This window comes from Anticarsia gemmatalis, chromosome 9 (assembly GCF_050436995.1).
Source record: "Anticarsia gemmatalis isolate Benzon Research Colony breed Stoneville strain chromosome 9, ilAntGemm2 primary, whole genome shotgun sequence".
NCBI classification, from domain to species: Eukaryota; Metazoa; Arthropoda; class Insecta; order Lepidoptera; family Erebidae; genus Anticarsia; species Anticarsia gemmatalis.
The window spans coordinates 799,361-815,516 of NC_134753.1; the positions used below are offsets into that span (position 1 = coordinate 799,361).

General features: G+C 36.2%; 3 protein-coding genes across 7 annotated transcripts in view; all 3 read left to right on the forward strand.

The window, feature by feature from the left end:
• Positions 1-3,466, forward strand: part of LOC142975589 (transcription factor p65-like) — a 60,365-nt gene extending 56,899 nt beyond the window's left edge. For all 5 annotated transcript variants that reach the window (XM_076118531.1, XM_076118532.1, XM_076118530.1 and 2 more), the window contains exons 13-14: positions 223-591; positions 877-3,466. In XM_076118531.1, the coding sequence (XP_075974646.1) occupies positions 223-591; positions 877-1,023 (516 nt within the window). In that variant the 3' untranslated portion in view covers positions 1,024-3,466. The remainder of the gene's footprint in view (positions 1-222; positions 592-876) is intronic.
• Positions 3,467-3,868: 402 nt separating this feature from the next.
• On the forward strand, positions 3,869-7,290 carry IFT43 (intraflagellar transport 43). Its single transcript, XM_076118533.1, has 3 exons — positions 3,869-4,204; positions 4,729-4,839; positions 6,378-7,290. Exons 1-3 carry the CDS (start codon positions 4,128-4,130, stop codon positions 6,580-6,582), a joined length of 393 nt encoding a protein of 130 aa, XP_075974648.1. The 5' UTR covers positions 3,869-4,127; the 3' UTR covers positions 6,583-7,290.
• A 448-nt stretch (positions 7,291-7,738) lies between these two features.
• On the forward strand, positions 7,739-16,154 carry LOC142975719 (embryonic polarity protein dorsal-like). The gene is made up of 10 exons (XM_076118737.1): positions 7,739-8,134; positions 8,593-8,701; positions 9,162-9,305; positions 9,615-9,802; positions 10,167-10,396; positions 11,054-11,206; positions 11,838-11,916; positions 12,220-12,276; positions 14,437-14,738; positions 15,777-16,154. Exons 1-10 carry the CDS (start codon positions 8,077-8,079, stop codon positions 15,900-15,902), a joined length of 1,446 nt encoding a protein of 481 aa, XP_075974852.1. The 5' UTR covers positions 7,739-8,076; the 3' UTR covers positions 15,903-16,154.
• The last annotated feature ends 2 nt before the right edge of the window (positions 16,155-16,156 follow it).

Consider the following 16,156-nt stretch of genomic DNA (forward strand, 5'->3'; position numbering starts at 1 on the left):
AAATGCGATATACTCAATAAATGCAACCGACTTAACAAATCTTAAAAAAACTACGCAGCATTGTATTATAACAAATAAAATACGAGCAATTTGACAATCACGCTTCTGTTATCCTTTAACTAGTGTTTTACGTGTGCAAAAGAAGGACGCTTGAAACAAAAACATAATTTCAACACGTCACCCTTCCAACAAATTTATTCATTCTTGTGTTGTAATTCTCAGGTGCTGACATCCAACGTGGGACCAATATCCCCCGGCATGCAAGTGCTATCTCCCCACGGGCAAGCGATGTCCCCCCACGGTCAAGCGATGTCGCCTCACGGACAAGTCATGTCGCCGCACGCCCAAGTGATGTCGCCACATGCTCAAGTCATGTCTCCCCATGGACAAGTGATGTCCCCCCACTCGCAAGTCATGTCCCCCCATGGACAGGCGATGTCCCCCCACGGGCAAGCGATGAACGCGAACTTACAAGTGATGTCCCCCCAACATATGGGCAGAATATCACCTAATATGCAACACCCTCAACAAAATATGGGGCATATTTCACCAAATTTGGTCCAACAAGTGCAACAACCCACTTATACACAGGTGAGGTTCTGTTGATAGTTTCTTGTGTATGTAAGTAGACTATTTATTTCCTATTATATATTTTTTGTAGTAGTTTTTGTCAAGTAATAATAAGTTATGTAATCTATTAAAAACTTAACTGGTGATGGTGTTAGCAATAAATATTTTTTTACACTATAATACTGTCTGGTTCTTCTTCTTCTAAAATATACACCTTTTCTTATTTAAACTCTTTCCGACTTTTAAACACTAATAAACAACACTTAAAAAATCACAGTATGAAGCATGTAACATGTTGTTGTGCAGATGCAACAAAGTCTGATGGAGACGGACACGCACAGCTCGCAGTCGCTGTCGCACCTGCTGCGGGACGGCGGGGAGGGGATCGTGCTCAACTCCGGCGACCTGTCCGGCCTGTCCTCGCTGCTGGGCGACGAGCCCATCTGTCAGTGACCGCGGGGACCGCACCTGCTGCCTTGTAGCGAGGGACCCAGGGCGCTACCTTGCGACACTCCACTTCGTTTAGTAGTGGAACTAGTGTTATACCTTGAACGCCTCCTTGAGTTCGACTTTTGTTAGAACGTGATCGATTCGATCGAAAGCCTTCGACGACTCGAGCAGTGCCTTATTCCGACCAGACATAGTAGTAAGCGTTTGTGGGTTGTATATTTTAGACTTTCTTTAGACGAGCTATTACTACTAATCGATTTATAATTTTCTAGTTATGTCGTAGAACCTAAAAATTGGTCAGTAAATTTTATTGTAATCGTCTTCTAATATTGAATTTTGAAGGAAAATTGTGCAATAAAATAATGGAGACGTCTGACCAGTTTTTTGTGGGAGAATTACCCCTAATCGTTGACGAGAGTCCCGTAAAGGACTCGTTCTAATGTTTGTAATCTATTTAGCTAATAGTTTATTTTTACCGATCTGGGATTTATGTCACCTACTTTTAACGTCCGTTAAGTATTTTAGCTTATAGCGAGTTTAGCATGCTTTTTATTTTTGTACTTTGTGATTTTGTTTTCATCAAACGCTTTAAGAAAATTCAGTTAAAACTGTTTTAATAACAATATTGGGGTTCTTAAATTATTTTATTTTGATCTTAATCATTTTAATATCGCAAACATATCTATGAGAGTCGGCTTAGAGCCTTGAACAAATATGTCTTCCACGACAGCAGATCTCTACTTTGTTATTATATTTTTAAAGTTATACTCCAAAGAGGTTTCATGTTGCTTTTTTAATTGGTGCTTGTTTTACTAATCCCATGTTTTTAAACTTTTCAAACCCCGTCGAGTATCTTGAACTACTCTGACAAGAGACTCCCCACTAACCACACAAAATAATAAGATTTATTTTTCGATAAATAAAAAAACAAGTGTAAATACTGAATTCGACGTATTATATTAAGATCTTATTATTGTCGTTAAATATAATAAAAAAGGTTAAATAAAATAATAGATTACGATATTTTGTTAGATCCAATACCATTTCTACTAGATAGAAATGCCTATATGGAGATGTATTTTTAAATAGTGTTACAAGACTAAAGTCATAATATTTCGATGTAAGGAATATTTTTCCAAAAGGTCCGAAAAATACATGGTATATTAAGTTAAATGTAATTTCTTTAAGAGATTACGAGTTTAGATTTAAACTTAAAGTTTGAAGATAGGGGTATCTATTGAAAAGTGACAGTTTCTTGAGTTAATGTTAATAGCCACCTTTACACAGAGACTATCGCGCATGAAACAACAATCGCGCGTGAAAGAGCGCGCGTATAAAAGGTGTGCAAGGGGAAAGGAAAGACTATGCGCCGCGCTCATCTGTAGTGTCCGCGAAGAATCCTGTAAGCTCCTAAGAACGTGCGATACAGTGTGTGTAAAGGTGGCTATTGTTAACATCATGTTTTTTCCCTTGAGGGAATAAGCAGAAACTAGTGCATGTCAACTGTAACGTTAACTTGTTTAGACTTGCATGATTCTCTCCTACTTACGTCCATTAAAGCATTACAATTAATGCAAAGAGTGACTTTTCGCGAATAATAATGTGCTCGGGCTTTGAACCAATAACTATATAATGAAGGTGTTTTGCTAAAACATTAGACCTCATTTACAAATGAGCCTCTTTAATGAATTTATTATATTTTCATAAGTAATGAGATTTTATAAATCTTAATTTTAATAAGATACATTGTAATGTTTGCTTCTCACGTAAGTTGTAGTTTTATGCTTTATTTTGATTGTTACCAAATAGATTGTAAATATTCTCTCAATTTGTTTTCATTTTTGGACGCTAATGAGTGAAAATTAGTTATTAATTAGTATCAAAAAGTATCAAAAATGCAAGTTGAATACATAAATAATTTTAAACAAATATACGGACATGAATTTTTATTAGTAAATAACCTGATTTTAAGTATTTTCCTGCAAAGTTAAAAAAAATGCGCGACTTTGATCTATACTACTGATTGTTTCAAAATTGTTGCCTTCTTGTTCTAAGATACTTGGAGTACCTACATAAACGGAAAATAAACTTATATACACATGTTGTTATCAATTTCAATGCTACCTAATTTTCACTCGCGATAAGGTTTTTGTAAAACTAGAAATAATAGTGACAAAACTAGTATAAATCTAGGAAGAGTTCTAATGTTAAAAAAGCACAAATTTTCAAATTGCCTCTACATCGAAAATACCTCTAAAATCAGATTTAAGTACAGTTGTGTTAATTTAGAATTTTAAAATATACGGCGTCGTTGTCAGACATGTTGAAACAGTAAGATAAATCACAAGATCAAATATGTAATGATGTGAAATAATATAAGTACATGCATTCTAAATGCCTGAGAGTTTTGTTATATTTTTGTCAAAAAATAAATCAAATATTTGTATGGTTTGCTTTTTATTTATTACATGTTATCCCTGATATTCTATTCTCTACTAACTACAGAATATAAGTATAATAAGTCTGTAGGAAGAGAATAGATTTAGAATAGATTGCCATCATAATCCCTATTGGAAGGCGATAGTGAGTAAATGAACTTTAGATATATTTTTACTAACTAAGTAGTTTGTAAAATCTAAGCTACTTAGATTTTTTTTATGAAAGAGCACTGACCAACTCAAAATCAAACCTGGAACTTCGAGAGCAGTAGTATATAATAGACGGTTTCGACCCTTATGATAAGTTGTCTTAAAATTATAACCTGTAATATATCTACGCATCTACGCAGTAATTTAAACTCACGACACAGTGAGATCGTGTAACGGAACGTTTCAACTGTCAATGTCAACCTACGTTGCCATAACAACAGTAAGTTTCAAAGTTAAGCACAACTTTTTGGCATTTGTTTACAGCTGAGAAGGAGAAAGACTACAATAAAATCCGGAATACAGAAAAAGACACCAATACGAACTAAGATAAAAATATATACAACACAAGCTTAGAAAAGTGGAATGGAACTCTTGACAGAAACACACAAAAGTTCTAAAGCGTAAACAAATAAACATAACTTTTCATATTATTGTGATTTATTCTTACTTGTTATAAAAATGAATGAAATAAACTCAAGCATACCTGAGCCGAAGAAAGTGGGGGTATGGGCGGAAGGAACACATATCGAAGCAAAGTAACTATCACCTCTCTATGAATTCAAATTAAAAACATTACCTACTGAGTTTTTTTGCTTTGTATTACAATACCTCACTATTCTGCTATAGTATTAGTTTCTTTGAAGTGGTAGGGTTAAAAAACTTAGGAGATTTTAGTATAGCCTAATTTGAAACATAAATTACTATCTGTACCTGTATGAGCAGTGATAGTCAAGTGGTCTAGCAACACATCTCCCACGCAAGTGGTCTGTAGTTGGAACCTGAGGCAACACATCAAAGAATTTTCGGTGTTATGTGTGTATTAGAAATAATTGTCATGTGTTGCAACACATAGTGATGTGACATTGCATGCTGAGAGTTCTGTAATACAGTTCTTGAAGGTATGCAAAGTTCTTAACTCGCACTTGGCCAATGTGGTGGTCTCAAAGCCTAACCCCTCACACATTACACTAGGAGACCCTTACCGTGTTACACCAGGAGACCCTTGCCCAGCAGTGAAACAGTAATGGGTTAATTTATTAACTATGTGTTCTATTTTCAGAGAGTTCATGATACCTAAAAAGTCTCCGGACTCAAGTGATGATATACCAACTATACCAGATCTAGATGACCTACAGGACATATTGGAGAAGGAAATATCCATGCCACCAGTGTAAGTATTATAAAATTAATCACTAGAATGCTAAATGCTTTGGAATTTTAAAGGGTAATGTTGGGTTACAAATAGGACATTGTAAGACCTATTTAGCATTTTAGTATAATGAGTATAAGTCTCTAGTTTAATAACTGCTATACAGTGTCAGTCTGTTTAGTTAAAGATAAGCATGCTACCTAAATTTTACTTAAAATAAAAATACCTTTAGGCTCCTATGTGCTTCTGTGTGTATACCCAAGTATCACACTACCAAGTTTCCCACTGGTTTTAAACTTCACATTTTAAAGCATAACACTTTTACTCACTTACACTTTTTTTTGTGAATTGTGATTGATATATTCCGATGCGAATAACACAAATATCCATGATGAAATAAGACCGAAAGTGATGAAACTTTGAACTCCTAAAAATTGTTTAATGCATGAGGGCATGTGTTAATCGATTTTTAGGCAAACAAGGCCCGACTCATGAGGTTTTGTTTTGCCTTGTCAATCAGGCATTTACTCCATCTTCTTCTGTAGTTCTAACGTTGGATGGAAACTTAAATTTGTGAAGTTACTATTGCTAAGAGGCTAAAGTCGGCCTCCGTTGTTATCTATTACGATAACAGATGTTAAACCGCGTCAAAGGCCTTTCGGGCGGCTCACGGATTCCGAACACTCATTTAACTATTTAAAAAGTCTTTGCTATGATTTTAAAAGCATTTGCACTTTTCACGATCAAACTGTTCGCACTGATAGTTCCATTTTCTCTTGTTTGATGTCCGAACACGATCAACTGCGTCTAAAACTAAACGTTATTGCAACAATACTTGCGGGCTTGCGTATAGGCTGGGAATCCCACTATGAGCAATATTTATTATTAGTTGGGCAATCCCGGTTCTGTGCATGATATGCATCTCTAGCTCTTATATTTACTGTTATTGTTGACGATATAGTATACCTACACGATTACTTAGTCTTAATTACTGTAGAGTATAAAACGAAGTCTGTTTATTTCTTCGTTACTTAAAAAGACAAATGTTCATGTAGTTCTCACCAGTAGAGCTGTGCATATGTGGTTCGTAATAACGCAATTTCGCCTAAAATAGGTTTTTTGGTTTATGATCCTATTCCTATTTTAATTTGACACGGAGTAGGCAGTATCTCAAAGAGTAACAACAACACACAAAACGGCAAAAATTACACATACTTTACAACCTGGATTAACACACATAGTTAATCCTTTTCCTCCAGGACATTTTTTCACTCTGACAAAGTTGTGAACTCAAACCGCAGTCTCATAATAATATCTTCTTCTTCTGTCGTGTCAACGACTCACCATGGTATTGCCTAAACAATTGTTGACCAGAACCTGGCAACCTCAACTGCTTTATCCGTCGCCAAGTTAAGGTCCTCAATTGTGCAGGTTGTGGGACAGAGAGGGCACTGGAGCAGATGTGCCATGGTTTGTGATGGGGCACCACAAAGACCAATATAAGACGAATGAAATACATCTAAAAATTTAAGAATTTGCCGTAAATTCCTTGTCCACAGATCAGAGCATAAAGACCGGGAAACAGTGAACGCGCTGTCAGAGGTGGGTGGCGGGATATCAGGCACTGCGGACAGCATAGAGGCGGTGCTGGAGGTCCTCAACTCCTACATACCTCAGGAGGAGGGCGACACGGCGGACACCGTGTGGACGGTTGACTCTCTACTGCAAGAATTGGCGGAGGAGGCACAAGAACCTGCACTGTAGAAATAACTCTCACTCTTAGAGCCCTGTCTCACAAGGACGCCATGGCGGCGTCGCTGGCTACGTATCCAAGCAGTTAGCATTGAAATGTCATGTTACCACACCGTCCTAGTGAGGCAGGGCAGACAATCATAGCTATGAAATTTTCACTTGAGTGTGGCGGTTCGCGCAGGAACCACAATCGCAAGTTTACTTACGATCAGTCTCAGGTCTTGGTCTCACTTGCGAACTGTTTCATACGCATTGTCTAAAGTAACGGTCGCCGTCTCCGGCAGTAGTCTCTGTCTTGCTTGCAAACCGCCAGCTTAAACTTTACTATGAACATTGAAAATGCATTTTGTCTTGTAATGCTTAAATGTAATTTGTACTGTAATACCGCTCGAACCTCCGGTTTTTGAGGTACATTAAACGGTAGTTTATCCATTCAATACATATAAAAAAAACGCAATTGAATAGAAAAACCGGTAAATTTAGGTACATCAGAAACCGGGCATAAGTAATATCCACGTTGAGAGTTGCTTTCTACTCACTGTTGTTGGAATCGATTGTAAATCACATGATCATTTTGAAGTTCTTGTAAGAGTTTTGTCTAGTTGTACCGTACCTATAGCCTTAATTAAGTCCGTCCTTATAGATTAAGTTAGTTCTTACTTAGATATTATAATTAAAAGTGATTCTATAATCATATCAAATAAAGAATTTTCAATTGTTCTTCTTAGTTTTATTTAAATCACTGAATAATGTTTTATTCGACACATCATAATTCGTTTTGTAAGTTCATTGAGACATAGATAAGTACATATCCAGTGATAATGTATATTTATTTAAAAGGTAACCCAACAGATTACCTTGTTTATACGACGTAAAGTTTGTTACCCGGCAATGAATCCACTCATTTTTGTTCAGTGAATTCAGTTATCTTCAATATTTAATTTCCATAGTCTCGTGTACTTTTCTTTATACGTTTTTAACCGAAAAGCCGGCCAACTACATTTTTATCCGAACGTTTAGGAAGCATATTTATGATAACATTATCACAGTTCATGGACGCACGGTAGCACGTCATATAAAAATAACAATACGAACAATATCTACAAGTAGACACCAAAATAATCAGTCGTATTTTTTCATCCGCGCGGAATAGCTATACCTATTCGTTATACTAACATCGTGTAACTGTCTTTTTAACCCATTATTTTCCCACTGCTGGGCAAGGGTCCCTAACCAAACGAGGGAAGGGTTAAACCTTGAGTCCACCACGCTGGGCAAGTGCGGGTTGGGGACTTTGCATGCCCTCAATAAATGTATAAAACAAGTTTTTAGGCATGCAAGGTTTTATCACGGATGTTTTCTTAGTTGAACTGGTGTGACAATTAAATAGTATAGCAATGAAGCTATGAATTTGTTAAGTTAATTTTCATTGTAACTTCGTTGAGTAATTTGTGAAATAAAGATTTCCGTATCAAATATCAGTGCTTCTGTGAAATTATTTAGACGATGCCTCGCACAACGAGATGTAATGAAAAAGTCATGAATGGGCCTCAATTGCCTAGAGGTAAGTCAATCTGTAATCTGTATATTAATAAAAATGGATCACCCAAATGTACCTATAATTTTGGAACAACTTTACTAAATTGGATAATCCTTTTTTTATATATTTGCTCTGTGTGTACTTATGCGCGACTGTCGTGCGAGAGGTCTCGGGTTCGAATCCTGGGTCGGGCCAAAAAGTCATCTGAGATTTTCTGTTAAGAATTTCTTAGAGAATGCTCGAAGTTCGAAAATTGAGGTCGAAGACCCCTGAGCCTCAAAAAATGTGGCATCTTCAACTCATTACTGCAAATCTGTTTAGAATTCCGTCCTTAGACAAAGCTATTTAGCTTATAATATCATAAATAATTAAGAGGAACCGACAACCTTAAACCAAATATTCAATTAAGTAATATAGAGAGTGTTAAAAGTAAATATGTATAAGTAAGTATGTTTCGTCATTTATTTGTTTGGTTGTTGTAGAACAAGCGCGGGGCGAGGCAGGTCCATCTCACCGGGAGCCAGTTCAGCATCACGACACGCGCCAGCCCCGAGTGATCATCGTTGAGGAGCCCGCAAGGAAGGACAGCATGTTATTATCCTTACTTATAATAATAATAAATTTAATGTCCCACTGCTGGGCAAGGGTCCCCTTCATGTAATGAAAGAGGGGTTAAGCTTTGAATCCATCACGCTGGCCAGTTGCGGGTTGGGAACTTTGCATACCTTCAAGAACTGTTCTAAAGAGCTCTCAGGAATGCGAGATTGCTTCACGATGTTTTTTTCTTCAATTCACCGTTGGAACAAGAGATTATTTCTAATACACACATAACTTCGAAAAGTCATTGGTGTACGTATTTCCTCGGGTACGAACCTGCAACCACTTGCATAGGAAGTACCAACTTTATAATAGAAGTCTGTCTGATTGTTTGTTTTACGTTTTTATTGCTAAACCAATAAACCGATTTTGATGAAACTTAGTATGGAGAAAATTTAAGAATAGGATACTTGTTAAAAATTCAGGGTATGTCATGGAAAGAAATTGTTTTTAGATTCCGCTACGAGCAGGAGGCTCGAGCTGATTGGCTTCAAGGCATCCGCAGTACACCGACGAACAAGACGTTCCCGAGCATCAGGATAGATGGCGTCGCTGGACCCGTCAAAATATTACTCTTGTGCCTCACTGAAGATCTAAGGTACCTAATACCTACTCTAGGATAACTTATAAATCTATATAAGTATATAAAATAAAGTCGTGTTAGTTACACTATGTTTAACTCAAGAACTCCTGAACCGATTTGGCTGAAAATTGGTGAAGAGGTAGCTGAGAACCAGGAGAATGACTTAGCACTTTTTATGGTCGAAGAACAGAACATGAGACAAAAACATTTAGTAGTTACCACCTCCTGGTAGGTGTGGATCTATTTTCCGATCTGAATGAAGGTCAAAATTCAAGAAACTCTCAACCGGAACTCAACCTCAAAAATTTATAACTTAATTTGCAGGGTGCACCCGCACAGCGTCGTGATGGACCATCCACAAAGAAACGACACTGGCGTGGTGTCCATCCACCCGGTACTTAAAGACAGGAGTGTGATCGAGTTCAAGAACCTGGCCATCATCAGAGCCACCAAGCAGGCTGGATACGACCAGCTACGAAAGAGACGGGACTATTCCATTGACCCCTTTAGGAGTAAGTGTATTTAATTATTTCTTTTTATTCATCTACATTTATTATATAGGTACCTTATAACTCAAAGCTGACTGACATAGTGATCTATTAAAGCAAACCACTGGAAGGGTCAGGCTGAAATTTGGCATGCAGATAGATGATATTACGTAGGCATCCGCTGAGAAAGGATTTTGATCAATTTTACCCCCAAGGGGATGAAATGCCGGATGAAAGTTTGTTTGAAAATTCTGCCTTAAGTCACAAACCACGCGGACGAAGTCGCATGCAATAGTTAGTTTATTTGGGTATATGTCTTGTATACTAGAAGGTGCAGGCAAAATAAGAAAAGATTTAGTTCGTTTGACATAAATTCTTTCTTTTTAAGAGGGATTCGAGCACATCAGCGATGGATCAAAGATAGATCTGAACGTGGTTCGGCTTTGCTTCCAAGTGTTCTTGCCGGACGAGACGGGCAAGTGTCGTCGGCCTCTCAAGCCTATCTTCACGCAGCCTGTAGTCGATAAAAGGGCCAAGACCGACCTCGTCATCTATGAAGCTAGTGCGTGCTCCGGCACTGCTAAAGGAGGCACTAAACTACTATTACTGTGCGAGAAAGTAAGTTTATATTTGAATAGTACAATTTCGTTTTAGTCTTAAAGTATATCATGTATTCATACACAACACATCATTTAAATTTCAAATACAATTATTAGGTCGGGGAAAAATTCTTTTCGCATTATACTTAGTATGTATGAACTTGTAATAAAATCTTTTCTCTAAATAAAAAAGCTCGATATTTGGGTACCTCACGAGCTCACTGAAAAAAACCTAATGAATCGTGTACTCATTTGTGATTCTTGAAGACTAAGAGATTTTATTACAAGTTCATTTATACTATAATGCGAAAAGACTTTTTCTCCGACCTAATATTAATCAACAAATGTAGTAGCTGTATTCTAAGCGGCGATCAGTTTTATAATTAAAAGCTTTTAACTTTATTAACACAAGCCGCTGCACTGCGCGCTACTGCTATCTCAGTGTGATTTGAGCCTAAGTTGGAAGAACGTCCTTGTTGTTGTCCAAAGGTATAAGAATACAACTTACAACATTTTGATACTGAAATACTGGTACTCAGCTCCGGGGAGACTGAAAGCCGACTCCAATATAGTTGGAAGAAACGCTAGACTGATAGATTTACTTAGCAGATCTGAAACTAAATTATATAAGTGTATCTGGCTATAAATGGCGTGCTATATAGCAGTATGTTCGCAGGTGTCGAGTGAGGACAGAGTGGTGTTCTTCCTGGAGGAGCGCGGTATGGTGGTGTGGCGGCAGGTGGCCGGGATTCAAACCCTGCACAGACATAACAAGGCCATCAGCCTGCTCACGCCGAGTTTCCGTGAAGCCATCATCGAAGCTGTCAATGTGAGTGCAAGCATCTTCTTTATTCAATGTATTAGTCCGGGAAAAAGTCTTTTCGCATTATAGTATGTAGGTATGAACTTGTAATAAAATCTTTTCTCTATACAAAAAAGCTCGATATTTGGGTACCTCACGAGCTCACTGGAAGACACCTAATGAACCGTGTACTCATTTGTGATTCTTGAAGCCAAAGAAATTTTATTACAAGTTCATACATACTGTAATGCGAAAAGACTTTCCCCGACCTAATATTTTAATCGTTTAACTATTGAAGATATCACCTTCAATATTTAATGTAGTTTACCTCCTTGGTCTATATTCTTTTTCCACATTGTATATTGATTCGACTGCCTCCGTGGCACAGTGCTTTAAATCACCTCGCCGCTACCATTGCGTCAGGAGGTCGTGGGTTCGATTCCCTTACGGAACAATCATTTGTGCGATCCACAAGTAATTATTTCGGGTCTGGTTGTACTTTGTGTCCGTTGTTTGAATGTTTCTAAAAATCCCCGCGATAAAAGAACAATTCTTAATGAGTAATAATGGAAAGAAAATGTAATTGTGTGTGTCAACCCTTGCCTTACACGACATAACAAAGCCCTGCGCAGTTATTAAAATGAATTCTTTATTTCAGGTGCAGTTTCGTATAGAGAATAGCAAAGACGGGTTGACGAGTAACTCTTGCATCTTTACCTACAGTCCTGATTATACAGGTAAGTAATAAAAACAAGTAAGTACCGAAGTAATTTAGGGCGTTAAAACCGAATATAAAATGTATTGCAATAATAGTTGATGCGGCGCCCACTGGAAGCGTTTTCTCTACATTAAAACTCAGGCATGTAAGATTTCATCACGATGTTCTCCTTCATGTTGATATTTTTGATGCACACATAATTTAAGGATTTACGGGACTTTGAATACGTCAACTATGTATGGAAAGTATGTATTCTTAGTGTAAGTGTATAGTGGGGTAAGTTTATTAATCATTTGTCTTATTATATTAATTATTGTTTCAGATGTGCGCTACAAAACAAAAGAATTGTCCAATTTATTACGATCTTACTGTGATAGAAGTAAGTTTTTTATTATTTTGTAAATATTAGCTGTAGCGACATTTTCTAAAGTCGGTACTTAAATTGTACTGCAAGAATAGTTCATACCGCGTCCGCTAGAGGCGCTGGTCAGAAATTTTATGCACAATATGTCGAAAGGTAGGCTGTTGTCAATAGTAATAGTAATGTTTCTATATAATATCTATTGTATAACGTTCTTGCCTAAGATCACGTAGAGTTATTATAATAGCTAATATATTACATACTAGCTTCAACCCGCGACTTCGTCCGCCACATGAATTTTCCCTGTGTCATTTCTCGGGTATCAAAATATCTCCTTACTTTTCATGAAAATTGGTTTAGTAGTTTAGGCGTGATTGAGTAACAGACAGACAGACAGACAGGCAGACAGACAGAGTTACTTTCGCAATTATAATATTATAGTATGGATTTAGCTATTTCAAAGTGGTTCAACTTTGAGTATCATTTTTACTTTAGCTTGGCTGTTACTTTTGATGAAGCAACTGGCCGTAAATAAATGTGTTCTTAAAATATATCCTTTCACGACCGTATACATAGTGTAGTATAAAAGACTATTTTATATACAGGGTGTGGCGTAAATAATGGATAATCCTTTACCAGCGGATGGGCGACAACCCAACTGATCTAAATATCAAAATTTACCTCTGGCACAAGTATCATAGTTTTTGAGATTTTGGCCATTTTGTGTGTTTTTTAAAAAAGCGATTTACGCTCGTTCTTTTTGATGCTGTGATCACAATTTAAGGCTTTTTTTAAATCTGTTTTTTGCAAATAAATCCTGAATAGGTGTGCTATTGAATCTACAATCTTGTTTTGTTATTACTACTTGCTTTTTATTTAAATTATGCATTCAAAGTTAAATTTTATAATCTTTCACAACTTTTGTGCAACTTTGAGCTCATGTGGTGAAAAAAAAATGTATGGTGGCTTTACTGCCCACGCCATAAATAATTTCTAAATTTTATTAGAATTCTAAATTGGTATAACATGCAGCATTAATACCGATTATTGTCAAAATATTACAACGAACTTAAATTATTAACACTTTTGCCGGTCGACTAATTTTATTTTATCAGCGCGTTTAAGCTAAGTTTGCTTTCAAATATTCATGTTTTTAGGGTTATTACACTATTAAAGATTATTTTGATGATAAAAAAGTTTGGAATTGTGCTGCTTCTACCAAGTCTATTTCAAAATAATGTATTACAATTTGATAAAAAATGATTTTTTTGTCAACAGAGTAGTTTTCTTTAGATTTCTAATTATCTTTATTATTTGAATAGTATTTATGTTTTGTATTTCTTTTCTTTTTTTCAACACTGCACACAAGTGCTCAAAGTTGAACAAAAGTGTTGAAAAATTATAAAATTTAACTTTGAATGCATAGTTTAAATAAAAGACAAGTAGTAATAACAAAACAAGATATTAGGTTCAATAGCACATTAATTTAGGATTTAAATGCAAAAAATTTTGGCCATTATGTGTGTTTAAGAAAGCGATTTACGCTCGTACTTTTTGGTGCTGTGATCACAAATTAAGACTTTTTTTAAATCCGTGTTTTGCAATTAAATCCTGGATAGATGTGCTATGGAATCTAGAACGCGCTTAGCGTGAAAAAATTAAATTAGTCGACCGGCAAAAGTGTTAATAATTTAAGTTCTTTGTAATATTTTGACAATAATCGGTATTATTGCTGCATGTTATACCAATTTAGAATTCTAATAAAATTTAGAAATTATTTATGGCGTGGGCAGTAAAGCCACCATACATTTTTTTTTCACCACAAGTGCTCAAAGTTGCACAAATTTTGTGAAAGATTATAAAATTCAACTTTGAATGCATAATTTAAATAAAAAGCAAGTAGTAATAACAAAACAAGATTGTAGATTCAATAGCACACCTATTCAGGATTTATTTGCAAAAAACGGATTTAAAAAAAGCCTCAAATTGTGATCACACCATTTAAAAGAACGAGCTTAAATCGCTTTTTTAAAAAACACACAAAATGGCCAAAATCTCAAAAACTATGATACTTGTGCCAGAGGTAAATTTTGATATTTAGATCAGTTGGGTTGTCGCCCATCCGCTGGTAAAGGATTATCCATTATTTACGCCACACCCTGTATATTTTTGTTTTAGATACATCGACGTTTGATTTATTTTACACACCAAGGGCAATGGAAAGTCACCAGGTTGTATCAGACATGCAATACTCGCAGGATCAGGCCATTTGTAGCCATCAGGCCGTGCCAATACAAACCGGTCACCCATCAGATGATAGACAGTCATGTCGGGAGCTGTTTGTACCAGGTCAGTTCATTGAGGTCATGCCATCAACTCAGTGCACTCCTCAAGAACTGACATCGTCCAGGCAGTCGTCTGTTGAAGAACCTATGTCTACAAGTATACCTGTGACAGTTGAACAACTACATACTGATATGGTGAGTCTTTTTCATAGTTTACTAGTTAACTTTTATTGAATTTATCGCGAACAAAAGGACGTGGTCCGTGGAGAGCAAAGAATATGATCCATTTTAAGCATTTTTAAAGTATTGGCCAAAAACAAAAAAATTGCATGTGTCGATAAAGCTATGGAGCAATAGTTAGTAGCCTAAAAGTTTTAGGATCGCTTTGAACCAATTTATACAAGCTTGAACATTCATTATTTTCAAACATTTCATAATTTCTGAAAGTAATTATTTGAACATAAAATAATGATTGATATTGCTAGAATTAACTATATGAGGCAATTGTCATTGGGAAGCAACCGCTTTATAGGGTCGTAGCACACGTATTCACGTAAAATCCCTTAAGTATATTTTGAACCTTATTTTTTGTAATTTTGGTAAAGATCTAGCTTATATTTGACTCCGGCACTTCGACTTATCAGATTTCCTTTAGGTACTGTTAAACCATTATGATCATTATGTAGTGGATTCAAGGCCTCCCTCGTCCCACGGGAAATATTCCTTGCCCAGCAGTGGGATAGGAATATTTCCTACTAGCTGACCCGTGCGGCTCCGCTCGCGTGAATGATTTTTTTTTACTAATACAAAGCTTAATTATTTCTTAACAACAAAATATGCTTTTTTTCACGAAAAATATTCTCAAAATTATTTATATCTCATATAACTCGCGCTAAAGCATATCCGCCATTAAAACTGTTGCCATGACAACGGAATTTTGTTAATTCAATGTCATTATAATATTGATTATTCGCGACTTCGGTGGCGAAACCTGAATTTTACCGGGAAATGCGTCATTTTCCCGGGGTAAAAAGTAGCCTATGTCCTTTCTCGGGTATCAAACTATCTCCATACCAAATTTCATGCAAATTGGTTGGGTAGTTTGGGCGTGATTGAGTAGCAGACAGACAGACAGACAGACAGACAGACAGACAGACAGAGTTACTTTCGCATTTATAATATTAGTATGGATAATTTTCCTATAATGAGTAAAGAATTGTTGTATTTTTACAGACGACAGATCAAGAAAATTGGATGAGTGTAAGTTTCAGCGAGCAACCTTCAATCGCTGGCATTGTGACTGATGACGAAAATAAAATAAGTGATAGAGATTTTTTTAACTTTCTCGATACTCTGTGAACTCGTCACGGTAATATAAGTAGTTATTTCTTACTTGCCATGCTGTTGCAGACTTCCAAGGGCTTGTAAAGGGATCCCGGTTGTTGTTTATTAAGATAACAGTCGTTTAGCTATGACATGACGGGCTTAAACAACTTTGAAACTATGTTGACCACTAACCATACAATTAAAATAAAATAATAAAACGAAAGTATTTCTCAAAAAGTCTTTATTTCAATAAATATATCATACATATTTATATACATACTTAGCCT

Bases quoted from the DNA above. Each gene is read 5' to 3' on its own strand.
- IFT43 (XM_076118533.1), top strand. From the start codon at position 4,128: ATGAATGAAATAAACTCAAGCATACCTGAGCCGAAGAAAGTGGGGGTA. The intron at 4,205-4,728 runs GTAACTATCACC...TTCTATTTTCAG, and splicing joins GGAACACATATCGAAGCAAA to AGAGTTCATGATACCTAAAA. The intron at 4,840-6,377 runs GTAAGTATTATA...CCTTGTCCACAG, and splicing joins GAAATATCCATGCCACCAGT to ATCAGAGCATAAAGACCGGG.
- LOC142975719 (XM_076118737.1), top strand. From the start codon at position 8,077: ATGCCTCGCACAACGAGATGTAATGAAAAAGTCATGAATGGGCCTCAA. The intron at 9,306-9,614 runs GTACCTAATACC...CTTAATTTGCAG, and splicing joins TGCCTCACTGAAGATCTAAG to GGTGCACCCGCACAGCGTCG. The intron at 9,803-10,166 runs GTAAGTGTATTT...TTTCTTTTTAAG, and splicing joins TTCCATTGACCCCTTTAGGA to AGGGATTCGAGCACATCAGC.